We start from the raw sequence: 27796 nt of genomic DNA, 5'->3' as shown, positions 1-27796 counted from the left end.
GTTTGTTAGAGAATTCTGATTTTTACACATCACTCCTTTGTTTTAATAAAAAATAAAGTAATTGTACAAAGTCATCATGCTCAAGTGTGTTTTTTGTATGCAACATACAGCAGTGTCAAATTTTTCCATCTTTTACCTTTGCAACAGCATTACCTTCTACTTAAAAGTATTAATTTCCCCAAGCAGTGGTATTACCTCTTTCCACTATGCATACCCTCAGCTGAATGCACAATAGTTTAGAGACAAAATGTTTACTACATTTTTCTGCTGGATAGACCAGTGCTTGTGCAAACAGATTGCCTTGGCATTGGGCCCACAAGAACCACAAACCCAGATGCTGGAGAAATAATGCTTTTGTGGAAAGGGGCTTTGTAGAGGCAATTCTGCTATAAACCCTGTCCTTTTTATTGCATGTCTGTCCCTGCACCTTCACAGTCTCTTAAAGTAGACAGGTCTCATGCCTAAGAGTTTATTTATAAAAAATAACTGTCATAGCTGCTGTAGAATGTAATGTTCTGGAACATCTCTTCACATGCACACTCCAAATAATTACCCAAAATTAAAGTTTTAAAAATTATTATTCTTTTAGAATATGTTCAGAGGCTAGAATGCCTTGCCCCAGGCTGTGCCTATGAGGTTTTTTTCCACTCTCTGTATCAGTCCCTCCCTGAATGTGCCAGGTGATCAGTGGAAGGAAACTGGAGAGGATTTGGAAAAGAAACTAATACATGGAGAGAGGAAATGACATACAGTAGGAAAAAAGAAAGAGGATTTTGGAGGGGGATAATGTAGTTTAGGAGGTTTTTTACCACCTTCTGTAACAGAAAAGTGGATTGAGGCCAACAGTGTAGCCAGTTCATTTCTAACAGAAATATAACAATCTGAGATAGAATGTCTGTGGATATCTCTGATCTTTTGAGTCAGAGAGGATTAATAACAGCAAGTATCAGATTGCCTGTAAAGATACACCAGAAAAGCCAAGTGATTCTGCTTTCTGGGGCGTGAGCATTCGAAACTTGCTATTGTCTCTTTTTAAACAAGACCAGTCCAGTAAGGCACAAGAGCTGAGTCTTGCTTTGTTGTTTCTACAGTAATTATTTGATCACTTCTCTTTTCCTTGCTAATTAACCAAGTTTCTTCCTGCGTCCTTTTGTTTCTGAAAAGCATGTTCCTCTGTGTTCAGCATCTGCAGCAGCCTTTGGCATTCTTACTTATTCTGAAATACTGGAATGGGTGAAGAAGGATTTATGGCTGTTGAGCAGCCCAATATTTTAATGCAAATTGCTAAAGTGGAAAGTGAGATGAGATTTGGTTTTAAAGATATAATGGTTAAGAAAATTGTTTATATTGGATCTAAAGTCAGTATGTTAATATTTTATTTGTATCTTTGTCAGTTAGATGTGTGGTATGGGGAAGAACACATAGGTTCCTCTCTCCAGGATTATTTTTCAAATTACTTGAGGATTTATTTCTCCAAATTTTGTTACTGCTTTAGCAGTACTTCCAAGCATTTTTGTTGTTGTTGTTGTTACAACGGACTCTTTATTTATTTCTTAAAAAAAAGGAAAGAAGAAAAGAAAAAATTTGGTTACGTTGAGACCTCACAAATTCAAATCCAGTTCTGTGAATACTTTCAGCAAAATCCCCATTCAAATACCCAAAAATGTGAAATAGTTAATTTTAGCCTTTCTAAAATGAAGCTGCTGTGGGTAAGAAGAAAGGAATGTATTAGAGACTTTCAACTCTGTTAAATAAAAAATAGAGCAAAGATGATGGCTGCCTCCTTCCCCTTCCTCCCTCACTACTTCCCACAGTAGGCTGTCCTGAAGTCATGAAGGCACTCGCTCTGAGCTGTGAGAAGTTGAGTCTAGTTTTCTTCTTTCCCTTGTCTGGAGTTAGAAACACGAAGCCCAAGTTTTCTCTTGAGAATAGCCTGTTGGGTTGTGTAATGTTTCTGGTTGAGAGCCTCTCAGTCTTTTTGAACTGATCTGTGGAAACTGGGAGATTATCCTGGGAATGATGTGCGTGTGCTTGCTGTCCTAAGCATCTGCTGTTGGCCAGTAGCGGTAGAAGGTATCAGGTTAAGTGGAGTGTTCATCTGACCCAGCATGACTATTTTTTCTGCTCCTCTACAGATAAATAATTATTTTCTGGGCCACAAAGATATAAGGCACTGGTGTAAGGATGCTTGCATAAGATAAAGACCCAGACTTCTGTAAGTTTGGCACAAAAGATGTTTAATGAACATCTAACCACTACAGCCTGGGGACTCTCCATTTATGCTGCTACTGCCCTGTTCTTCCCCATACCCTTTGGTTCAGAAAAAGGTGCCAAAATCATCTTCAGGATGTTCAGTTACTCAGTTTCTGCCTTCCTGCTTTTTTTTTCCTCGCCCGATTAAATACGATAAAAACGGAAGAGTTTGTTTTCCCCCCACTCCACTGAAAAGAGCAAATAATGCATTCATTTTTTTTTTTGTGCCAGCTTGAAATGTATTAGATTTATTTATTAATTTGAGGCAATACCCATTCCAGGAGAGCAAAGCCTGCATATTGCACAGACGTATTTAGACAATATCAACTTTTGGACTGATGCTAGTTCTGAGGTTCTTTTTTGGGGGAAGCGGCAATGAAATATTTGAACATTGTATTTCTCAGTGGGCTGAAATCTTTCTAGGCAATGTGAAATGGATCTGAACAGCATTATTATTGTTGTTGTTATTTATTATTTTAAAGGATCAGGGCGGATTGTGGCATATGAAGTAGGATGTAGAATAACATTTCAGGAAGTTTCAGTAACCTCAGACTAATTTCTTCCTGGTAAGATGGGTTTGGTTCTGATTAGTTGGCACATTTTATTGTTCAGAGTAGAAAGCTTTGAAGCAGTTAAAATGGAAATTGGCCTTTGGCAAGTGAAACTGCACCTTGTTCCTACATGAGGATAAAAGCTTTGCTACTGATCACTGGTAGTTGAGTCCTTTCTCTAGTGCTCATTTTAAAAGCTGTGTTTTCTTCTGTTTACTTTGGTATGCTTGTCCTCGTCCCTAGTATAGTTATTACAGATGAGTTTGTTGCTAAATTCTCATCAGGCATATAGAACTTCAAAATATTTTGTGTAATGATTTGAATTGCCTCTTCTAAACTCTATATGGGCCTCAGAAATGCATTTAGTTCATTATTGTAATTTTGAAATTTTCAGCCTGTGGCACACCAAATACCTAATGCTTGTATTACTGAATTCCTCGTGAAAAATATATTAGCAGTGTGTCCAAAGTGTATTTGTGGTGGGTGCCAAAATCTTAGCTGTAACTTGCTGGGTAAAAAACAACATGAATTACAATTTAAAAAAAAAAAAATTACATATTGCAGGTAATCTTAGGGTTGTGGGGTTTTTTTGTGGTATATATGATAACCTGTGGTAACTGCACAGAAAGATAAACTGATTGAAGATACAGCAAGAAAAATGAAAAATTTAGATTTTTCAAGCATAGCAAACAAACAGACATCTTTTATAATTGTTTTCACTGTTTAGTCTTAGGTTGTAAGGTAAAACAGTTTTCAAACTAAATCATGCTTCTGTGCCATTTTAAGAGAGATTAGCTAAGCGTTTTGAAGAATACTGATATGATCCTCAGATCTGATAATAAATTTCCTAATGTTCATGTATTTTAATCCAGTATTGCCATTTACTTACAAGCCTTGAAATTCATGTCAAAAGAACAAGATCAGTACCAGGCTGATTATAGGATCCCTGTTTTAGATTTGTCAAACAAATGAACTCTGTGATCTCCAGATATGTTACAGCAACACCACATAGATTCTGATGTTAAAAGTAATTTACCTTCAGAGTGGTTTCACAAGATTAACATTAGAAGTCACACAAAAGTAACTGAACAGAAAACATAAATAATGTGTTCAGAAAAATACTGCACTGACAAGGGTATGCTCAAGAAGGTCACCTCTGAGTTTATGTTTCAGTTCGTAGCACCGCTTCTACAATAATGTAGCTTCTTTTCTAATGTACTGTATAGATTTTGGTTTTTTTCCCCCTAAATTAGAGCTATATTTACTGTTTTTAACAAGAGGGAAATCTGAGTGCTAGTCAGTAGAAACTGAGTGGGACTATGAAAATTATTTATATGGCCTCTTTGACTACATTGTGCTGAAATAAACAGATGCCAAAATAAACAGCCTTGCAATAGAATTTTCTGAGTCAAAACTAGAAGCATTACATGAGAGGACAAAATGATCCCATCATATGAATTACATGGTCACTTTTCTTCTGGTTTAGAAGTTTACTGGATATTTTAAGTGGGTGTAAAAAAAAATGCCAGAATATGCAACATCAGAAGCCATTTTAAACGTTGCTGCTTCTGACACTGCACTGAAAGTGCACAGAGCAGTTGAATTAGGGGAGGGTAGCATTTTGGCATGGGTGTGTGCATCGGTGTAGTGTGTATATTTATGAAACATACAGGATTAGAAATTCTAAGTATAATAAAGCTACAGCTGTATTTAAACTGATTTCTAAGTGCTATGGTTTAGACAAAGAAAATATGAAGAACAGTACCAAAGGCAAAGAGCTGACATTTTCAAGTTTCGTGCTGAAATTACTCCCTTGAAACACTAGGTGTGAATAAGCACCAATGTCTTTCAATTAAATGAAGGCAAAGTCCACCTCCCTATTTTTTGATCTACAAGCAAGACTAAAATACAGTATTAAAGATGCAAAGTGTTTCAGTATTTTGTCCATTAGTCCATAGGCATACGTAGCCATGCTTAAATGCAGAATTATCAAAAGATTTCACAAAGGAATGGAGGACTAGAAGAAGTCTCCTACAGTAGCAAGTCTAGTTTCTTACCACAATGGGAAACAACATAATATTATTTCATAAATTTATTCAGGTCCCTCTTAAAATGGCTAGATATATTACCCTTTATCTCCTGTTTGGAAACCTTTCCAGAATTGGATTTGTTTTTTCCAATTTCTAGTCGCGGTTTGTTCAGGTACAGCTTTTATTCAGCTGTTCTTATGCTAATGTTGTTTTTTAGCTTAAATATTTCTTGGTGTTTTTCCCTTTTTCCTCTTTGTTACCACCAGTAAGGAATTTAGGTAGGACCCTTTCCGTTTGGGAGAGAGGAGGCTACCTACAGCTTGTCTGTCAGGGTAACTGAACAAGCACAAGGTATGGCCAGTCAGTGCCATATTATCCAAACAAAATCAAATTGATCATTCGTTGCCTAAATAATAGCCCAAACACCCTTGGGAGACTGGGGATTGTTTCAATAAGGCAGCCTGTTCTTCCTACATTTTGTCCTTTTTAATTTTTGAAAAATATTTATTTAAGCATTTTGCGCTTTTTATATATTTGTGTAATGGGCACATTTCAGTTCCCTCTAGCTATCTGCCTGAGCTAGCCGATTTTAAGTTTGCTACAGCATATTCCCAGTAATATAATTGCAAAACCACAGCACTTCAAGAAAGACTTTTTGTTCCGTTCCATACTTCACATACCGGTGGATGAAAGCAGCACCTACATTGCCTCCCATTTTGTGTGTGTAATTTTTCTTTAAGTGTTATCAGAGTCAGAAATCCAGTGGTTCAGAGAGACATGTAAGCCGTCAAGACCAACATTTTGAACCTACGCGCTTTTTGCATTTCAAAGAGTATGTAGTATTCAGTGACTTTTTGTTTTTTATGTTTGTTTCCGTGTCTTTGGTGGAAGGAGATCTCCAGTATCTTCACGTTTTTGTTTTTTTTTTTTCTCCCTGGCTGTATCACCGTAGCACTATGTGGTGATTCTGCAATCATCTGGTAAGCCAAACACCTTTAGCCTCCTTAGTTTTTTCTTACTCATCTACCAGTTCCTGTATGTATTTTCCCTTTGGATACAAAATTTTGCAGTCTTCACTGTTGAATTTCTTCCCATTCTCATTAATCACATCAATGAGTTGAATCAACAATAAACCACTAATTTTTAAAGAATGAAACATAGTTTATTTTTGTGACAGTTTATTCTTTTGGTTTTATGTGCAAATACAATGCATGGAGTACTGACTGTCACAAGTTACTTCAATTCCTCGCTTTTTTTGTTTGTTTCTTTTTTGATTGGGAGAAGGAAGAAATAATAAGTTGAGTCCATGTTGCCCGATATAATGGTAGGATACTTTGCTATTGGGATAATTTTTCTCTGTTTTTCATGGCTTTGGAGTGGATCATCTCTTGAACAGAAGCTGAGCCAAGTCCTCAGCTAGCAAAGCCAGCATAAAGTCAGTGTTAGTCAAGGTGGTATTTAGCCTGCTTCAGTCATATTGGTTCCCTGGATGTTTCAGCATCATTCTACAGACTCAGTGTCTGCTATCACCATAAAAATGAGGTAGCAGTTTCCAGACAAACTGAATTTACAAAGCCTGTTCTATTAGGGTGAATGAAATGTGAAGAAATGTTGAGACTAATGTAATGCTAAGGGTTAAAAGAAAATGTAGCTGGTAGAGATAAGTGCTCACCACACTCATGCAGCTATTGAAATCTTATTTGGAAATGTTCCTGGAAGGTTCTTCAGCAGGAGCGCCTGGGTATGTCGGTACTCATACCCAACATACCTCCTACTCATTCTGCTTTTCCCATTGTCTTTTCCACTGGGTTGTGTTGTATCAAGGGGCTGCCTGGTAGGCAGAGCTGAAAAGTTGACCCAACTGAAAAATGACTTTTGTTTTCCCCTTTGCATCATTTTAAATACAGATCGCTTCTCTCTTGCAGTTTATGACGCATCCCCACAAGTACTTGCACTGGTACAGCTGAAAAGGCAGGTGGGGGAAGAAGGCAGGACCCTAAGAAGTCTAAGCTGGCAGTCCTGTATGTTTTCACCACATTAGGGCTTTAGGTTTTGCTTGTTCTGTTGCCTTCAATATTGCCTGTGTGGTTTTTTGTTGGTTTGTTGTTTTTTTGTTTTTTTTTTTATCCTTCCTTGTTTTGAATTTTTATGTGGACCAGCTGGCTGAGGTAGCTTGATGCTTGAATTGCCATCGCTGGTGCGTTAGGGGCATTAGCTATCATTTCTCTTGGACTGGCTATGCTGTGCCTTATGGGTTTGCTCTTCTACTGCCTAATCCCAGTGAAAGCAGGAGCTGGTTATGAGGAGTTGCAAACCAAAATGATGAATTTGGTTGAGGAACAGAACTTGAAGATTTTCCCTTACTGAGAGTCTGTGCTTTCTGACTAAGGCAGTTGTGGGCCAGAAGGTTTTAAGAATCCATAGGTCTATCTGGATCCCTGACCACAGAGGTATAAGTGGTTCATAATTCATCCAATGCATTTGTTCTTCCAACACTTTTATTAAGAAGTAGTCGTCTTTCTTTTCTTCTCTCCTTCCCCCACACTAAGGTGCAGAGATTAAATAATTTATCAACTGCACACACAAAAATCTGGGACTTAGCTGGGAACTGGATCTATAAATTTTAAGTCTCTGGCTGTTAGCCTTCTCTTTGGAATGTTATTTGTAATGCTTGTAGTTGGAGACATTCTTTTTGCTATGTCTCTGAGAGGCTAATTGCCCTTTGATGCAGTTGTCGATGGAATTATTCCTCTGCAGTCAGCTGATCGGATGGTACTTTTCTGAGGTTATTTTTAGAAATAATTGAATACACAATGAGGGAGTTACTTTGTGTACTCTCATCCAAACAGGGGACTAATCTAACCTTTGAGATGGCACTGGGTACAGGTTTGTTACAGTGGATGCAATTCAAATTGCTGAAGGGGATAAACAGAGCTCTGTGTGTGACTTTTATGGGTTTTCTTACATTTTTATTTATCCCCTTCCTCTGTACTTCAGAATTCCAGGTAAAAAGGCCTCTGTACTTCTCCTTGTAATATATTTCAGATGCAACCTATAAAGATGCTGGAGGTAAAACTTCCAATGGATAGAGCAGAACCATGACACTGTAACATTAAGGCAACATCTAAATCTGTTGGTTTCCATGGAATGCTGCAAAGATTTTGCCCAGCGATTTGTGGTCTGAATGGATTCAGTTTAAGAATACTCCCATAAATATGAGGGATAATATTTCTTTTTGCATTCAGTATGTTAAAATAATTGGATAGGGTCCTAGGGAGTGACTTTTCTGCATTATTTTTCTTACACAACTTCTTAACAATAAAACAATGGTAGGTCAGATGTGTAGCTGCTGCAATTTACTGGAATCTTTTGAATGAAAACTGGAATGAATTTGGTGCTTTTTGTTTGATTTTTTAGCATATGCCATGCTAAACAGCTCTTGGCATACTATAATTTCTAGTGTTCAGTATTGTTCTTCAGTATAGTCTAAAGACATCACCATCTCTGGAACTCATACTTAAATTTTGTTGCACTTTCACAAAGGTTTGTGTTTGTTTTGTTTTGTTTGAATAATTTGTATAAATATTTTTGCTTATCTGGAACAATTGAACGTTTTGGGTCTGCCTGTGTTTTACTTCAGTAAGCAAAATAGTTGCCTGCTACCACTTCTTTCTTTGAAATAAATTGGTTATAAGTGATTGAGTATTCCAACAGGATTTAAACTTGAATTTTATGTTGTGTTGGTGAAAGCTTTGCCTCGTGATAAAATGTGTGAAAGATATTTGAGAGATACGCAGTTTATTTTCTTTGGCATAGCAGTGAGAAAGTTCATATGGTTGGGATTGCAATTAATTAACCTAATTTTCCAGGAAAACTGAAATTAAATTCCACTTTCAATAGTCTGCCTGGGAAAGTGGTATTGCTTGTTTCTTCAGCAGTGTCAGAATGTACGATAGGTTGAAACTGCTTTAAGCTTCTTTAATAATTTAACATAGGAAGAAGATATTGTGTAAATAGTTTCATTTTAGATCGTGCTGGGTATACGTGATGCTGGTCATCAGCAAAAGAGGGAAGATGTATTTTTGTGGAGAATGGGACAGAATAGGTTGTATGGATGGGGGTGGGAGCAACAGGCAAGTCATTTATTAATTACAGAAATAAAGTTAATTAATGTAATAGTGTTATAATTACAGAAGATTTCCAGGGAACAGGTTTACCAGAGGACAATCCAGTATTTCACATTTAATTTTTCTCTTTTGTTTTAGGCTCTGGATGTTGACCGGACTGTTCTCTATAAAATGAAGAAATCGGTCAAAGCCATAAACATATCTGGTCTGGGTAAGTGCATAGTAATTCCTGGTAGTTTATATTCGTGAAATTGGAGGATTTAAACAGTCAGCTGTCTTACTGAATCAGAAAGAGCTATATGGGTAACTCTGAGAAGAGAAAAATGTACATTTTAAACAGCAGTCTTGAACTAGCTGCTTTATCATGAGCTCAGTAAGGATGAAATTTTGTGAGGTAGCTGAACCAGTCAAGCTGTCATACTGCTACCAAGTGGGAAGCTGTGCTCTCCTCTTCCCACCAAGTCTGGGCTACCTGTTCCTTGTGCCATCCCTGGTGCTTGGCAGATCCCTAGGTGAGATTTTTAGCTCAAATAAAGCTGCGTATGCAGTGAAATCAATTTAGCTGGAATTAGATGAGCACCTGAAATGGTAAGGCATATGTATCATCGAGAGCTGAGGGCATGGGAGGGGTGAAATTAGTCTCTTTTGGCAGCAGTAAGAAGCTACATTGGCTCTACTGCTTGGTGAAACCTCACCCTTCCTGGTGTCTTCCAGTTATGCATGTTGAGAACTTCATGACTAGAGAGGGATGATGAGCTGCAATTTTTTATTGTCATGATGTACAAAGTCAGATATTTCAACGCTGATGATAATACAAAGAACTATTGCTGCGTGCATTTTTATATGTGTGCCAATCTCAAGAGTTTTATGTGTTTATCTCCTTTGAAAAAATAACTGAAGCTTTTGTTTTTGTGGATCAGCAGCATTTTGTGAATAAGAAACAGTATTTGTTTTTGTGGATAAGAAACAGCATTTTGTTGGCTTTTATTCTCACTTTGCAGTTTATAGCAATTAGAGCTAACAAAACCTATATTATATGCAAAATAGATAGGCCTGGCAACCTTGGAGAGCCACCAATATCTGAAAGAACTTGTGGGCATGTTGGTGTTCAGATATAAGGTTATAACAAAAACTGCTGTTGTGGTATAATCCTTATCAGCTAGTTGAAAGCAAGTTACTTCTTGCCTCATGTAATGAAGCTGTTATCTTTGGATCATGGAGGGTCCAGTTTAAGATTCATCTGGAGCTGTGTCATCTGTTACATATTTATTTGGCACCCTTTCTTCTGTTTTTTTGGTTTGGTTTTTTTTTTTTGTTATTGGGTTTGGGTTTTTTTTATTTTTGAGTGCCTGACTGTGCCTCATAATCAGTGTACTTGTTAGAGCATTATAGCAAATCACAACGGTTTTTGCATAAAACCAGTACCTTGACTAGTTTTTAAATTCATGCTGCCCAATCTTGACAATAAAGCTCTGGAGGCATTTCTCTTCCACCAGGAGAAACATCACTCACCCAGACACTTGCCAGGCCTTGGGGGTTCTTTTGACAAAACAAAAACTGTGGCCCTGCATTCATAAGAACACAGTTACTGAATTTTTAATATAGGTTCCCTGAGTATTAAGTATACATGTTTTGGCTTTCTTTTTAAATGTGTGTATTTAGAAACCATTATGGTTGATTAGAAGATAGTGACTCCAATTTGTATATAATTTAGTTTCCTACTTTAAAAAACCCTCTAAACCCTTTAACAAACCTGGCTCAGATTTCTTTTTTTTTTATAGATTCCAAACCTTTTGTTTGTAGAGAAACACTTAAAATCCATTAGCAAGGAGCCATAGGGCAGGGAGAGCATTTTCGAGGGTTCTGTGAAAAAGTATCATTTCATGTTCTTTGGAAGCCTTTGTGGACTACCAGCTCTGCTAATAGTATTGCTGCAGTAATCATCATTCATGAATCATATATATCAATATATATTATATATTTTCATGCATACATATGAAACATATATATAATAATGTATCAATAATCATCATGTATCATCATTCTGGGGAATGTCTCAGAACTGTTGTTGAGCTGCTGATTTGTTGGCTCCGTTTAATGTGATATAGATCCAGCAGAATGGTCCCTAGGATGGTGAGGAATAGAAAACTTTCGGGGATGCTTTATGGAATATAAAGCTTTTGCTTACTAAGGTAAAAAGTCAGCATGGTTTAGCTGCTGATTGCACATCTAACTACAACAGTTAATGGTAGCAGCCTTTTCACCTTGTTTTCATGCAGTGGCAGCCTTCTCTTTTTGCTGTAGGAACCGTGCCCTGACCTCCACCTTCACCTGGGTTCAAATATGCTAAGCTGGATGCAGGAAGCAGTAAGAATGCAGAAAGCAATATGGAAATAATTCACCTCACTGGGTAGCTGTGTGAGCTAGAGGAGTTGTGACCTGCCGCATCCTGTTTTTTAGTCTGTGCCAGTTCGTTCAAAGCTTGTTCAGGTGTGCTTACATCACTCAATAGTATTAGTTGAACATCCTTCCTTACTTCATCCTACAGCTCAAGTAGCAAAAAGTTTGGTACATGCTCAGCCCCTGCTGTTGATGCTAAGGAGAAATAAATATAGTTCAGTGCTAGGACTTAGTTTTTAAACTGAATGTCTATACGCAAACTACCTTTTACAGGCTGCGAATTCAAGCACTCAAGGTAGAAACTTGTAGGACTAATGCCATCTGTGTAACTTCAGTTCTGTGTGTACATTATGGCAGTCTTTAACTGCACGATATTATACCACTACTCCACAGGGTTTTAGTTTCATATGTTGGAAATTAAATCTGTAGCTACTTGAGAAATAAAGTTCTTGAATGGCTGTCCAAATAGGAATGTGAACAGACAGGCTTGTTGTTAAGTTGGAGCATGCTAGGTTTATTGAACAGGTTATATAACTATTTCATAGAAATTTGGAGAATGGTTTGGATTTTGAATATGTCGACATATACAAATGGGTTTGAGATGAAACTGGATCATTGCTTGTTTGAACAGATTGATCCTCTCTAAATAATCTTCAGGGTTTATGCTGGTTTCCTGTAATGTCCAAGAAAGGGTCTTTTTTCTTATTAATGCATAATTTGTTTTCTAGGGAGCGGTTTTTTTTTCCTGACTTCCTTTGAAGTGTTAGAAATTGGCCACGGCTAGAATAAGAAATAGGCAACATTAACTTTCTCAGGTGCCAACTTGGTGTGCTTTGTCCACGTGCTCAAGCTTGACATGGTTACTAAGCTTGGGTTCAGAAAGACCTGGTTTTATTCCACAGATCAAATTGACAGGGGCTTTTTATCCCTGTCTACACAAGCAAGTAATCTGGTGTCCTAGGAATGAATCAGTACGTCAAAGTAGTTAAGACTTAGGCCCTTCGGATTTCCTTTCTATTTGGATCGGGGGAACTTGCTTTAGGCCTGGCTTTCATCTCATTCCCTGGGTTGAATAATCCCACAACATGTGCAGCTCAAAGCTTTCTGAAGGGCGGAAATATTAGGTGTGTGCTGGATGACTTGCACCGGTGCAGCCCACAGTGTGATTCAGAACCTGCTGTCTCCGTTGAGCACTGGATCGCTTCTGGGGCAGAGCTTCTGGTTTCATTGTCTTGGAAATTAATCTAATTGTCGTGAACCAAAACTGCTTTAAGAACTGAACTGGCCTGTGGTAAATGCAGACTGCTACGATTTGCTTCAGATCTCCTCTGCTGCTCTGAGTTGCAGAGTGAACGTAGATGAGGGTTTTCACCTCATCTGTAATGTAGTTTGCAGTCCCATTTCCTAAGATGACCTGAGAGTCGTATTTGATCTATTGCCTTCTATTGTAGAGGTCCAGGGCTCTGCCAACACACTTGATCTCTTCTGTTTCTTTGTTCAGGATGCAGCTAAAAGTAATGGCACACTGTGAAAATTAGAAAGAGTTAATAAAAAACTCTAGAAGTTCATTATAGGAATTGGGATTTGTTATGCGGTCTCCGGTATGGTGCAGAAATATTGTGGGTCTTTCTAGAGAGGATACCTGTCAGATGATTTTCTTGATGACACAGTCGTTTGTATAGCATGTGGATAGATTAATGTAAACCAGAATTAGTGAGATACGTCATACTTCTGGCATATCAGCATTAAAATATAAATAATAAATTTTTATTGCATCAAGTAAACATTTTTAGCAAGAAATTGGAAAAGTTTTTTTTTAAAAAAAACCTCAATTGTAATTTCAGTAACCTTTTATCTACTGATGATATTTTCATGTTTTGCTCTTTTTGAAGCTCACGTGGAAAATGAAGAACAGTATACACAAGCACTGGAGAAATTCGGAGGCAACTGTGTTTGCAGGGATGACCCAGATTTGGGAACAGCGTTTTTAAAATTTTCTGTGTTTACAAAGGAATTAACTGCACTCTTCAAAAATTTGGTAAGAATTACTGAAGAAAAACATGTTGAAATTTTAAGGCCATTACAAAGGCTGTATTTCTGAAGTATAACAGCTCTTCATATTGAAGGCAATTTCTGTTTTAGCAAGCACTGTTCTTAAAAAATTCTGGGCTTAGGAAAATGTCTCATGCCTTAGCCTTTCCCTTGCAAAACTCAAAACTCAGAAAACCAAACCAAACCAAAAAAAAAAAAAAACAAAAAAAAGAAAAACCAACAAAAAACCAAAACCCAAACCAAAACACTACCACAAAACTCAAACAAACCCAAGGAAAAAAATCCTCTTCCAACAGTTTTTATGTCTAAAAGCTTCCCACAATAGAGTAGTTATAATATGTATTATAAAACGCACATACCAAATTGCTTTAAAATGGTGAAGCCAGCAAAACCTACCTTGGTTTACTCTGTGTTCATGTTACTTTTGCTTTACTTTTTCACACTTTCCATTTGTATTTATAAAGGGAGATTTTAGTGTCCCTGCAAGGAAGAGTCTCTTGCTTCTTAGGGAAGCGAGTCAGGAAAAAAAACATAATGCTATAATGACAATAGTATCCACTGGGGACCAGTCCTGCAACTGAAGCTAGTAAGGCTTAAAAGGGCTCTTCAGTGAGCCAAATGGGATGGAGCCAAATGGAAGAATGGGAGTTCTAATTATGAATGGAGACTTCAGCCTCAATTTCACGTTAATCAGAGGGCACAAAAAGAGCAGATTCTCACTACAGAATCTACTAGCTAGAGCTTTCCCCTGCATGGGCAAGTCCCAAATTCACTTGAAACTACAGAACTCTCAAACCAGGGGCTGGGAAGGGGAGATGACCCAGATTCCTACAAGTGTTTAAAAGTTTGTGCCTGCTGAAATCAATGGGATGGAGACACATCAGATGCTTTTGTGAGCCCAGACCAAATGTCTGTAGTTTGCAGGCAGCTGGTCATAATCGGTTCTTTGGGGAATGTTTCCAGCTGATGGGATTTAGGGCAGTCCCATTCACTCCCGGATGTTGTCCTCTCTTTTTACCCAGTTGTGATATTGATAAGAGGGAATCTAGCCCCAAATGTCTTTATCAACAGTGAAATATATTTCATATTGGTCATATTGATTTGAATATCTCTGGATGTACAAATATTATCTGAGATTACGTGTCAGAAGAGGCATCCTTACTGAGTGTGTTAGTCAGTTGTCCTGAGTATCCCATATAGAGGTAGACTGCTCATATGGGAGGGGAAATAGAATGGGTCTTCTGATTGATACCTTCTGTTGACTAAAAAACCCTCTCTATTTTATATTAATTGCAATATCGTGACTTCATTAGGCAAATGGATCTGGGAAATGTGATGTTTAGGTGGTTTTAAAAAGCAATCTACTAAAAGCTACAGCCCCTCCCCAGGAAATCTTTTAATAGACTGTATTTCAAGAAGACTTTTAAAAGCTAAAAAATATTGCCATTTTACCAAAAATCTTAGCTAATTGTTCTCTTAAAAACAGTAATTCCTATCTCTGTGAAATGTTTCTGACAATAACTTTTTTTCTACCAACTGGAAAGGAAAATAAAAACAAAACAAATATCTATGGAAAGTGGGATGCATGTTTTTATTACCTTTTCTTATCCATGTAAGCATTTTGCATGTCTCCTCCAAGGAATATTTCTAAATCTGTTTGCTGTGTACTGCATTTTCATTAACAACTATGTATTTTTGCTTCAGTTTGTATGTGTAAGAGGAGGATATGTCAGGAGGCAGTAGCTAAGTCTTTAGTTTTTCTCAATTTGTGATTCTGATTCTCTCTATTTTTGAAGTGAACAAGAATTTTGCATGGACGTGAATGTAACTGTCTGATGAAGGACAGGTTTCCAAAAGGTTCTGTTCTTTCCTAATATGCTTCATACTGTTGAGGTTTGAAGTTTCTTGTTTCCTCCTGATTAGCAAAGGAAAATTGAAGAAATAGAGGAACGTAATGGTCCTTGAATTTGGTCTCTCGCTCTCGGAAAATAGTTTCCTCCAGAAAGAAATACATATGAAAAAAAGATGTAAACTTCTTTATTGCTTGGAAATACCATATCTATAAACAAGAATTCTAGAATTATAAACCAGAATTATAATTTTATGGAACTTTGCCTATTAGAAGTTAATACCACTAGAATAAATTTTTGGTAACTTTGATAATCTGTTCCTAAGTTCACTGATGGAGGTCTTGTTTTCTAAAAGGTTACAAGGGTATTGACTAGTGTAAAAAGTCCTGCGCGGTAGTTGGAAATAATTTGGGGTCATAATTTTTTATAGTCATAGCCTTACGTGAAACAAGCCCTGTGCATGCTCACAGTGTGGTGAGGTATCCAACTCTGAATGCTTTAAGCATGTTGGCACTAAAAACATATCTCTCCTCTGGTGCTTCCTTGTACACCCAACATATTTTCATTGTAAATATTTTCATCAAAAATGTAGCCAGGGCCATACAACCTACTGCTGTTAAAAAAACATTCTGAAAGGTACTCTTTTTAAATAGACCTATCCCTGGAGTTTAATAGGGTGCTGAATTTCCACAGAAATTTTGGCTAAAATGTGTGGGGAATGTGCAAGGAAGTGAGAGGACATGTTCAGACTGGAACAGATGCCAAAGCTATTAACACTGGCAAAGCTTTAGGCTACTGTCAAGTCTTGCTTTGTCATATATTTTGCCTTTGTTACTGGAAGCTGATGTGTTCTGTCAGCTCTTGGCCTGGGTGGCATTTAGAACTGTAGCTCTAAAGTGCTTCTGCAAAAAGATTTTCCTTAAACTTGTCTTTATTAAGGTAAAGGAAAGCCATTATGAAGTTGTTCTACTTTAACAGGGGTTTTAGGTTGTTGTTGTCTCTAATATTTTTAAAGGTTTCCCAAAAGACTTTGATGTTTTCGTGGACTTACGAAGGCATCAACTTAAAAATATTTCATTAAGCGATGAAGATTTTTTTTCTGGGAATCCAGTTATTCAACTGTAAGCTATTCAAGTTAAAGTTCAGGTCTTGGGTTTTTTATATGTCTTTTGCTATACCTCTTTCATGTCTCCACTTTTAAATAGTGCAGAACACAAAAAAAACTTTGAAGAACTTTGGTTCTTCACATTTGAAGTGATCTATAAAACACATCTTCAAGAGAAGACATAAATTGACATTTACTGTATATCAGGTCCTTAGGCTAAAGTGAGTAGTTACAAACACATTGTTTGCATTATTTGGATCAGTTTATGATATATTGTGCATTTTTTTTCTCTTGCCATAGCTCCAATATCAAGCTACAAATTTTTTCTTCACCTTCTTCTGGATTAGAAATGTTTTTAAGAAGACTGAGCAATCAGTATGTCTTTTTTTTTTGGTAGGGAACTATTAGAAAGTACTAGGGGCATTTTGAGAGGTAACATGGTACCTTTTGTGGCATGTACAGTATTGCTTCTTGATGGTAATCTTGGTGCTAATTTCTGACAGAATGGTGGCACCCCCAGTTCCCAGGCAGGTTGGGTCTGTATGGCCCTTGCTTATAGCATTTATTACTCTTCCTAGTAAATTTAGTGCCAAGTGATAAAGGTGCGAGTATTAATATGAAAAATGTTAGAATGAGGAAAGGGTCATAGCAGCATGTTTGCACTTTAAATATTTTTTCCTTTAAATCCTATTCTTAGATTGCTACACCAAGAAGAAATAAAATCTGTAGTTGCCTGTCATCTTTGTCAGCACTCCTTGAAAAGGGGTTTGATCTGTGAAGATGAAGTAGCTAGTTAACAAATTCAATTTTTTGTATTTGTTGTTCTTCTACATACTCTTGTCCTCTCTTTTTCAGTTCTTTAAATTTAAAACTAGTGGAACGTGCTGGGTTAAGAGGACTGGAATCTGATATTTCCGCTCTGTAGAAGGTAGCTGAGAGGAAGAGATTCCATGTGAGAAGTTTTTCTATTAATAATCCTTGGATTTTTAGCTAGGAGAAATGGAAGAACAGTGATAATATTTTTCTGACCGTATGCTCCTGTTTTACTTCATTTTTTTAAATGTAAGAAGAAAGGGTTTAGCTTAAATGTAAAAAGTAATAAATAACAAAACTGAAGGAAATATATTTTCTGTGTTATATAATGAACTTAAGAAATCTATGCCCAGAGTTTTCTTTCTAGGGTAATAGTTCAGACTAAGGATTTAAAAAAATGTTTGGTGCCTGAACCTGCACAAGCATATTTTGTTTAGAAAGACTCAGTTAAGTGCATAAAAAAAGCTACAGATATACATATCTGAGGTCGGAGTATTATATGTGAAGCTTAATGGTTTAAGTTGTGTTGTTTCAGTTTTTCACTGGTACACTTGACAAAAGATTGGCTTAATGGTGAGAGGATAAAAATAAGAGTGCAGTTTGATTTACATTTGTAAAGATATGAACCAAGATGTAATAGTTCCTCTTTAGTGGCATGGGTTCAGCTCCACCTGGAATCTTATCTTTATTTCTTTGCCAAAAAGGTATTGATCCAACTGGAAGAAATTCAGAGAACAGTAACAAAAAATGGTCAGGGCTTGAATAGCTTGATTTATGAATAAAGCTTAGAAGAATTGGAAATGTATGGTTTGCCTCACAGATAACTGTGACTGTGGAAGATGAAAATAATAAATTGCATATAAATGGGATCTCGCTGTGAAAATATTGGATGAATTGTCCCAGAGAAAGTGATAGAAGCTTACCACTAAGGTGTTTTAACCTGTGTTAGACAACGTGCTATTGGGAATCCTCTTCCACTGGCAAGGAAGATGGACTGGAATAACCTCAAGTCTCTTTCTTCCTTTGCTCTTAAAATTCTTCACTTTATGCTTCTAAGAATCCCTTTAAAAATGTGTTTCCTGTCATTTTGCGTTTGCGCTTCCTAATAGAGAAGTTCCCAGCTTGTAGTTTGTGTATAGGTGGTGGTACAGGGGCTGTTACCAAGTAGTACATGGTGGCAACACTTGATACCTTGTGTGAAGGCATTTTTCTGGGCAGCAGAGCCGGCAGCTCCACGTGTGCACTTAGTGATGTTCAGCTCCTGCTTTGCTGGAGTCACTTTTCCAATGGGGCACGTGGGCGGCGGGTGATGGCCCACCTCAGCCACTGGCCCGGTGGGAGGCAGCTCTGTGCTATGGGACACACTGCTGTGCTGCAGGTGGGGCAGGGGGTGAGGAGAGCGGAAGGGCAGTGTTGTGTCCTTGTGTGCAAGAGGGAGGCATGGGGCAAAGATGGAAGTTTGTGCTACGCGTCTTTATGTTACATGATTTTCTGAAGTCTTGGGGTTAGATGCTAAAAGTTTGAAGCTCGGATAAACAGTGTCTCATTTATAGTGGATGTTCTGATTTCGACTTGCTCCTGGCTGTGTTGACTGGCCTTGTCCTGACAAAGCTCACATCACTGGGAAAACTCTTGGAAAGTATTAAATCCAATAGTACTTGCTATAAAAAATTGAAAATAACTTAAGCAGTGATTTTTCAGCAGGCAGTACTTGTGCACACCCGAGTTCACTGGTGGTTGAGAAGCCTACAACCAAGTACGTGGCCTGCACCTAGACTTTAGTAATGGCAGTAGGAGTCTCATCATACACTGTTCAACTGCCTGAATTTTAGTTTAAATTGAAAATAGTTTAAGGTCCACTCTGTTTATCTGCGTGTTAAGAAAAGTATTTAACTTCTGAAGTAGTGAAAAGGCTTTTTTTCTTTTGGCTTGGATTTAGAAAACAAAACTTCTTGAAGTACTGCAGGCACCAGTATCCAAAGCCGTTCTGGAAAACACTCATTAAAGCAATCAGGAGGGCTGGCAAATGAAGACCTTCAGTGTTTAGCCATAGGCTCTTAAACTACTTGAAAATCTTTTTTCCCCCTTTGCAAATGTTGGCTTGCCTGTTGCCTCTACCATTACTTCTGGCAGCTACATGTTTGTTTATTTTTATGTTCTCCCTCCTGCCATTTCTTCTCTTCCTCCTCTGAGTCTTCTCCAACTTAGGAAGTTTTCATTTATTACGCTCTCTCTGTCATCTTATCGTGTTGGAAGCTGTCAGAGGAAGACTGCGAGTCTGCCAAAGCAGCAGTGTTGGAAGTGGAAACCAGGTCAACTCCTTTTTTTTTTTTTTTCTTTTTTCTTTCTTTTAAAGACATGGAGCTTGCTAGTGTTCCTCTGACACAGGGTGACTTTAATTTCTGTGAAGCCTTCCTGCACCTTTGTGCATGTTTCTTTGTAAAGAATATTTTAAAACATAAAATAGTCAAAATGTAGAGGCAGTTGTATACATTTTAGCTCCCTGTATACGCACAGAGTAGGAGCTACAGCATATTAATGCTTCTCTGCGTGCCAAAAGTGGGTCTATATTTTTAGATAGTTCAGCTTAAGCTTCTCAAGAAAAAGGTGAAAAACATGTAAGATCTTTTTTTCTGGATATTGCTTGCTGATTTATAAATATGAGCAAGTATGATTCATCTAACTAGGTTAATAATGACAAGTTCATGCATTATGTATGTTTACGTTTGTTGCAAATAAAATAGGAGCATACGGACTGATAGTAATATACAGTTGATAGCCCACAGAAGGAATTAATTTGAATAGGCAAACATTCTCCAAACTGTTAAAAGGAATGTTGGGGTTTTTCTCCTGTTCTTTTTTTTAAAGTTGCTTTGAACTTTAGGCCCCGTGACTTGAAATTCTCAAAAACATCCAGACCTGTTTTGGAGGCTGATTGATGTCTACATGCATATGTCTGCGCTAATACTTCAGGGTCTGACATTTTTTTTTTCTGACCTAAGGAAAAAAAACAGATTTCTTGACTCTGCTGTTGAGAAATGTCTTATTCTTGCTTTGTGTCTGTTTTTCTGGTTTTGAAGAATAATTAAATAGAGGCTATGAAAGTATTGGTCTTCAGGTCAGACATTTGACTGCATCATACTAATAAGACAGAATAGCAAAGTAGAAAACTTTGCATAGAATGATACCTTAGATGAGACCTTTTCTGCTTCACCTAGACACCCATTCTGGATATGCATGGCCATAGGTGTACGTGTCCCGTCCATCATCTTCTAGAATTGGAAAGGTTTAAATCGCACAAAACTTATTTCCTATATCTACAGCATATAATTTCATTAACTTGGAGCATGGTTTTGTTGATATGCAGTTGTTGTAGTACTGCTGAGAACTTATGAGGTGGATGGTTTCCAGCACCGCCAGCTAAGCATGTGTACATGTTGTTCACCCAATTATTATAGGAATTATTTATGAAAAAAACACAAGAGAGTTATAGAATCATAGAATCGTTAAGGTTGGAAAAGACCCTTAAGATCATTGAGTCCAACCACTAACCTATCACTGCCAAGTCCACCACTAAACCATATCCTCAAGCACCACGTCTACCCTTCTTTTAAATACCTCCAGGGATGGAGACTCCACCACCTCCCTGGGCAGCCTGTTCCAATGTTTGTCAGTCCTTTTGGTGAAGGCGTTTTTTTCTAATGTCCAATCTAAACTTCCCCTGGCGCAGCTTGAGGCCATTTCCTCTCATCCTCTTGCTTGTTACTAGGGAGGAGAGACTGACCCCTGCCTCGCTACAACCTCCTTTCAGGTAGTTGTAGAGAGCGATAAGGTCTTCCCTCAGTCTCTTCTTCTCCAGGCTAAACAACCCCAATTCCCTCAGCCACTCCTCATAAGACTTGTTCTCCAGACCCTTCACCAGCTTCATTGCTCATCTCCAGACACTCTCCAGCACCTCAATGTCTTTCTTGTATTGAGGGGCCCAAAACTGAACACAGGATTTGAGGTGAGGCCTCACCAGTGCTGAGTACAGGGGCACGATCACTGCCCTGCTCCTGCTGGCCACACCATTCCTGATACAAGCCAGGATGCCATTGGCCTTCTTGGCCACCTGGGCACACTGCTGGCTCATGTTCAGCTGGCTGTCAGCCAGCACCCTCAGGTCCTTCTCCGCTGGGCAGCTTTCCAGCCACTCTTCCCCAAGCCTGTAGCGTTGCATGGGGTTGTTGTGGCCGACGTGAGGACCCGGCACTTGGCCTTGTTGAATTTCATACCGTTGGCTCCGGCCCATTGATCCAGCCTGTCCAGGTCCCTTTGTAGGGCCTTCCTGCCCTCCAGCAGACCGACACTTCCACCCAGCTTGGTGTCATCTGCAAACTTACTGAGGGTGCACTGAATCCCCTTATCCAGATCATCAGTGAAGATACTGAACAGGACCAGCCCCAACACTGATCCCTGGGGAATACCACTTGTGACCGGCTGCCAATGCATCTTCTTGATTCTAAAGGTTGAATCCTGCAGCTTTTTGGGGAGGAGAAGTAGGACTGAGAAGGGGAAATGGGATTTGTGGTGAGAGTTTAAAAGACCAGATTTTCTATGTCTTCAACCTTCCCATGCAGAGGCAATCTGTTTAACCTTTAAAATTGATGTATATTCTCTTTCTCTTTGATTTCTGGCTGAAATGTCAAGCAAATACAGTAAGGTAGTACATTTGAAGAAGAAGGGTAGGGTTTTAGGGGCTTCGTTTGTTTGTTTTGCTAGCAGCTGTTGAGTACCGCTGGGGATGGGACCCCTGAGTCTGTTCTAGTGAGGCCACCAAGTAACTATAGGGTGAAAATGTTTTGTATTTTTCCATTCTGGGGAGGCTGAAGCATCACAATTGGAAATACTTTTTCTTGAAGATCCTGTTGGTGTCCTTTCTTCTCTGGATGGATTGCACTAAAAGGGACTTTGATGTTCCTAACATTGTCCCCAAAGAAACAGCAGTGTTTGTTGCTACATGATGCAAAGTTCTTTCTGTACTTTGAATATTTGAAATCCCCCATCATATATGCATGCCAGTGCTTCTTGAAAAAAATCCCATTTTAAAAGAACAGCTAACAATAACATCAAAAAAAGAAACCCATCCAAAGGCAACCTTCACCGAACTGCTGCAAAAGTTAATTTTTTTTCCCATTGTATGGTTCTAAAATACTCTGGTTTTTACTCTTCATTGCAATCCGTTTGAATTGTTACTGTTTAAACTTCGTGCCTAAACTAGACATCACAGCCTATACCTTCACCATTTTCCCTGAATCATAAGCGATTGGACATGAAGTCTTTCTTTTGCTGGTGTATGCTACTTACTGTCTTATTCCCACCGTCTTTACTCATTCTTTTTTCCTTATCAAAATATTATAATACAAATACTTATCTAAAACCATTATTATTTTACTGTTGTCTTAATTTGAAATGATGGTTTATCTTCTTGAATTACTTGTTTACTCTTGAATTACTTGCATACTCAAGACCTTGTAAAATCCTTATTTCAAAGTTTGTATGAGATAAATAAGGCAGATGTATTACTTTTTAAAAATACATGGAAAATATTTGAAGAGTGGCTTTTTTTACAGGCCAGCATTCTTTGTCTTCATAACGTATGTCAGAGTAAGATGCCATGTATTGTAAGGATAGCAGATACATTTTATGGAATAGTTTTGAAGAGGCTGGAAAACAACATTAAAATACATTAAGTGCTGAAAAAATATATGATTGTTTTCATATCATTTAAACAGTGAAATTGGGCAATGTAAAAATTAGTGCTTACTGTTGGATGAGATGTTTATCATCGGCAGTAATTCTGCAAGTTTCCTGCTGGCTTGGGTTATAGTGTTTCCAGAGCAAGTTTAATTAACTCATGTTGCCTCCATCTTTGATTACTAGCTGTACTTATAGACATATTCAGAAAATAATATATAATATTTCCTTGTGAAACTTTGAAATGTGTGAATTGAGACAGTGTATGTTCTGCATTATAAAATATTAAATATTTTGATGTAATTTTCTTGTTACAGATTCAGAATATGAACAACATAATCACTTTTCCATTGGACAGTTTGCTGAAGGGAGATCTGAAAGGTGTAAAAGGGGTATGTTTATCTTCCTATTTATATATCAAATCATTGTTGGGCCAATAAATATATTTAGCTAGTGTGTTAATCTTACTTGATGGAAGGCATGGGATACTAAAGTAACATGCTAGCTTAATAAAAAAGAGGGTGAGTTTTTTTGTTTTTGTTTTTTTGTGAACTGAGTCATCCCTTCTGTGGTTTCACATAGAGCATGCTCTTGACTATGTATACAAAACAACATTTGAGAAGCTTTAAAAGCAGCCCTGAGATGTAGAAGATAATCAGAGAAAGAGGTGTAAGAAATCAGATATTTACTTAGTTGAGGAGGGGTTAGTACTTTATTTAAAAGGATTATTATTAATGTATTTATTTAACATGCTAAACTTACTTGGAACTATACTGATTATTAAGAAAGACACATTAGACTGCACGAGCATAGGATTTTTCTTAACAAAGCAGAAATCTATTTGTGCCCTGAGGATACTTCCGTTTTGAAATAGTAACAACTTAGGACTCAAAGGATGATGTATTTATAATAAATTTCAAAGCCTGTAACCAACAAACTTACTTGGCTTATGTTTCATTTACTACTGAACAAACAGGAAGTGACCGGCAGCTATTGTTCTAGGATATCGAAGGAAGAAGGAAAATGTACATAGGTTAAAAATGGTCTCTGTAAATTACTGGAGGATAAAGAGATTATTTAGTAAGATAGGCTTATTACCTTTATGTTTGTTGCTTACCACATTTCACTCCTTTTGTTCTTTTTTTCTATGTCAGAATAAATTTATTACAATACAGTGTTGCCCCATGTTCCTGACTTGAGAAAATTATAAAATGCTGCTTTAATTAATTTCATAATTGTCAAAATAACTAGCTGACATGTAAGAATTAGTTCCTAATCTGTAGTTGCAAAGTTTCTCCAGCATCTGGCAGTTAACAATATTTTTTTTTTGTAGTCAGCTGATCTCTTGAACTCCAGCAGAATTTCATCTGCTGCGATTTTAGACATCAGTGAAATGTTTACAACGTAAGATGATTTTATCCAAATTGGGTTCTTCACAGGGGAAAAAAATAAAGGAATTTGGAGCGTAAGTAACACAAAATTCTCACAGAATTAGTTATGTCAAGCTGTATGGCCTATTCTGTTCCCATTAAGCCACTGGGAAATTGATTTCTTTAACTTTAGTGGGATGAATCAAGTCTTTAGCCAAGGCTATACCACAGCTTCAGGACAGGTGGTGCTTTCTAGTGGAGCCAGAGACGGAATGATGAGAAAATAGCTGATTTGATTAATTGCTTAGTGGGATCTTGGGATGACATGTGGTTATACCTTCTAAGGAGTAAAATGACGCTGTAAAACGCCTAGTAAAAAGCATCCTAGAAATGCATTTAAAAACATGAGTGTATTAATTCTGTGCACAGGACTCCTTCTTCTATGTGCAAGATTGCCTTTACACAATCCTTAAGTGAGCTGTTCCAGAAAGAGTGGAGCCCCTTATCCTAGTAGGCACTGCAGATGGCCAAGGGGTGTCTTCATTGTTAGATCCACAGTATTTTTCACATAAATAACTGACTGTATTTTTTTCTTTTTTTCTTGACAGGACCTGAAAAAACCCTTCGATAAAGCTTGGAAGGACTATGAAACAAAAGTGTATGTATCTTCTAAACTTTTACTTAAGAGGGAAGCATAACTGAAATATATAAATGTCATTATTTAATGTTAAGGTCCCAGACAGAAGACCTAGCTGGGAAGCTGAGCTTTTTCAAAACAATTTTTTTCTTAAAAACTGGAGCTGTGTGACAACACAAGTACATAGACACAATAATTTAAAATTCTGTAATATACAACTTATTTAGTGAGTGAATTGTCTTTTCTGTCTGTGTTTGTGTGCCATAACAGTTAGTGTCTGTGGTAGACCTCTTTGCTTAATGAAGTTCAAGTAACAAGGATAATCTCCCAGTGCATGTTTTCCCACTGCATATTCTTCCACTTCGGTCGAGAAAGTTTTGCTTTAATTAGAAAATAAGTTCTTTTTTTGTTTTAAATTTTGATAGTATCCATATTACTCCACTGTAATCTACTACATGTGAAATTCCACTTCCTTTTCTGCCTTCCTCTACTGTTGGAGGACACTTCTATATAAGATGAAAAGTTAGCCACCCTGTTTTTTCATCCTTAACTAACAAAAGTGCAGCAACATAATTGTACTTTATGTCCTTTTAAGCATTTGTTGTTGTTGGTTTTTTTTCTTCTCCTCATCAATGACTAGTTCACTATAAATAACAACTTCCTTTACTTGAAGAGCACAGAAGAAATATATAGTTTATGCCTGAGTGTTTTGAAATATCTTAACAAAAAATACCAGGAGTATGCAAGTTAAGGTTTAGTTCTGACTTGTTAGCCTAGAACTCTTGTAATGACTCTGTTATGTCTCTGGCTTTAGTACATCTCATGAGGCTGTACCCAATGCTAAGGGCTCTTGGAGGACCTTATTTGATGCTGAGCATTTGGCACTTACCAATGAGGTGGTAAGGCTGGTGTGAGTGTTTGCTGCTACCATTCCAAAACTGCACGTGATTCCAGATAGATCTGGTACCAGGAACCTTAGTAAACCACATTTAATTAGTGAAGTTTGTTTAAAGATAGGGATGTTTTCTGCATTTAATGCTGCCAAGGCTGGATGGTCTCAGCAGATGTCTCACAGTGTCAACTGTGTCTTGTGTAGTGTGTCTAGCCCAGCTCACCATAGGCCACTTGTTTGAAGGTACCTGATATACATTATAAACAGTTATAAAATCAGTTTTAATAACAGAATTTTATATCCAGTTAAATGACTCAAATGAATCAACAAAGCTCAGCACCTGAGATCAAACATAATTAACCTTCAAGCGGTTTAGTGCCCTACATCAGGAACAGTTGTTTCCTGGGTTGGTCAAGTCAATTGTATCAGCACAGCTGATAGTCTCTGAAGTATGATTTTGTAGTGGGTTTTATTCCTTACTCCAGTATTACCTGGATTGCAACTAGCAGTTGAGTTTTGTGTCACACATCCAGCATCATTGATCTTCTGTGATAGTGCTGCATGTATCAGACCATTTCTGATGGTACAGGTCCAGAAGAATCACACATGATGACACTGTTTAACATAAACAGTTTGCAGATCCTCAGCCACCTAGATTGGCTGAGAACCTAGCACCATTTTAAAATATTTTTTTTTTATTGCACAGAGTTATAATGATTCTCTGGTGCCCACTGAGTTGACCCATCTGAAGTTGTGTGCAAGCAGTCTTCAGAAATTATTCCTGTAGGTGGTTTACTCACAAAAGCAACAAGTTTAGCAAGTTAGCTAAATTTCATTATTCCTTCTGTGAAAAATGATGAGAGTGGTCTAATTACCACTTTCTAGGCTCAGTTTGTGAGGCGGATCTGAGTGGTTTTGGTTTTTGAAACTGTCTGGCTATATCTGGATTTTTGTAACGACATTCTGAAATATTGAGATAAACCTCCAGTCTGACAGCCTGAATCCTTGGAAGATTGTGATGGCTCCAGTGTTTCATGTTCTTTATACCAGTTAACAGTCTCATTTGGTGCCATGCAAACTATCGGCTGTTGAAGTAATTAAGGTTTCTAACCATTGCCTATGGCAGTAGTTGATCTCTGATGATGGGCCATAAAGAACAGTCCTGTAATTTAGTCTGCTATTATCTACCAGTGCTTGATTGCTGAATCTGAAAGCCTGTTTTCTTATGTATACCTTATTCATTGTGACATCCCACAAAGTTTATGTGCAGAATTTAAAATACATTTGCACAGTTCTGGGATGTATACCAAGAACACTGCTACTACTGGACCAAGATCTCTGATGCTCGTAGGATTTCTGATAGAGTATTCACCAGGATGAGTATGTTGCAGCAGTGTAAAGATTTGTACTTTGATCCTCAGATGGTCAAAACAGGTGGTTTGTTTGAGAGTCAGGTACTCCAGAAATATTTTCATTTGTTTTTTTTTTTACTTAGTTAAGTACTTGAGAAGTAAAAATGCCCATAGAAAATGTATTTGAGTCTGTATATTTGGGGATTCGTATTTGACTTTAAGGACAGTGGATACCTGGAAGCATTGTTGTGTATGTTATTTCATTCAGGACCTGAAAATGTGATGTTGATATTGTGTTTATTTTCTCTCTGTGGGATTGAATCCAGTGCCATTTGTATGATATCGCGAGATATTTTTAACTTCCTTTTAACCAATAGTCCTTTAGAAAGGCTGTTTTATGACTTTCCTTTCAAATGAGACACTTGATTTTTGATCCAGAACAGGTTCCTTTTTCCACTCTAAGGAGATACCTCTTTCCAAGTCACCTCTGTAGTTTCTGCAAGATTTTTTAACAAATGAAGCACACCTCCGTGACAATGTTTATTTCTAAGCCATTTATGTGTCAGGTTATTCAACATGCAAAAATTGGAAGTAGCACATGTTCATCAGGAAATTCTTTCAGAACCAT

General features: G+C 37.6%; 1 protein-coding gene across 4 annotated transcripts in view; it reads left to right on the top strand.

The window, feature by feature from the left end:
* The window catches only part of ASAP2 (ArfGAP with SH3 domain, ankyrin repeat and PH domain 2), a 99010-nt gene that overhangs the window by 14354 nt on the left and 56860 nt on the right, over window positions 1–27796 (top strand). For all 4 annotated transcript variants that reach the window (XM_075086848.1, XM_075086847.1, XM_075086846.1 and 1 more), the window contains exons 2-5: window positions 9100–9172; window positions 13254–13399; window positions 23235–23309; window positions 24896–24945. In XM_075086848.1, the coding sequence (XP_074942949.1) occupies window positions 9100–9172; window positions 13254–13399; window positions 23235–23309; window positions 24896–24945 (344 nt within the window). The remainder of the gene's footprint in view (window positions 1–9099; window positions 9173–13253; window positions 13400–23234; window positions 23310–24895; window positions 24946–27796) is intronic.

Source organism: Phalacrocorax aristotelis, chromosome 3 (assembly GCF_949628215.1).
Source record: "Phalacrocorax aristotelis chromosome 3, bGulAri2.1, whole genome shotgun sequence".
NCBI lineage: Eukaryota > Metazoa > Chordata > Aves > Suliformes > Phalacrocoracidae > Phalacrocorax > Phalacrocorax aristotelis.
The sequence above is the reverse complement of the archived record's forward strand: the minus strand, read 5'-3'. Positions and strand labels throughout refer to the sequence as shown.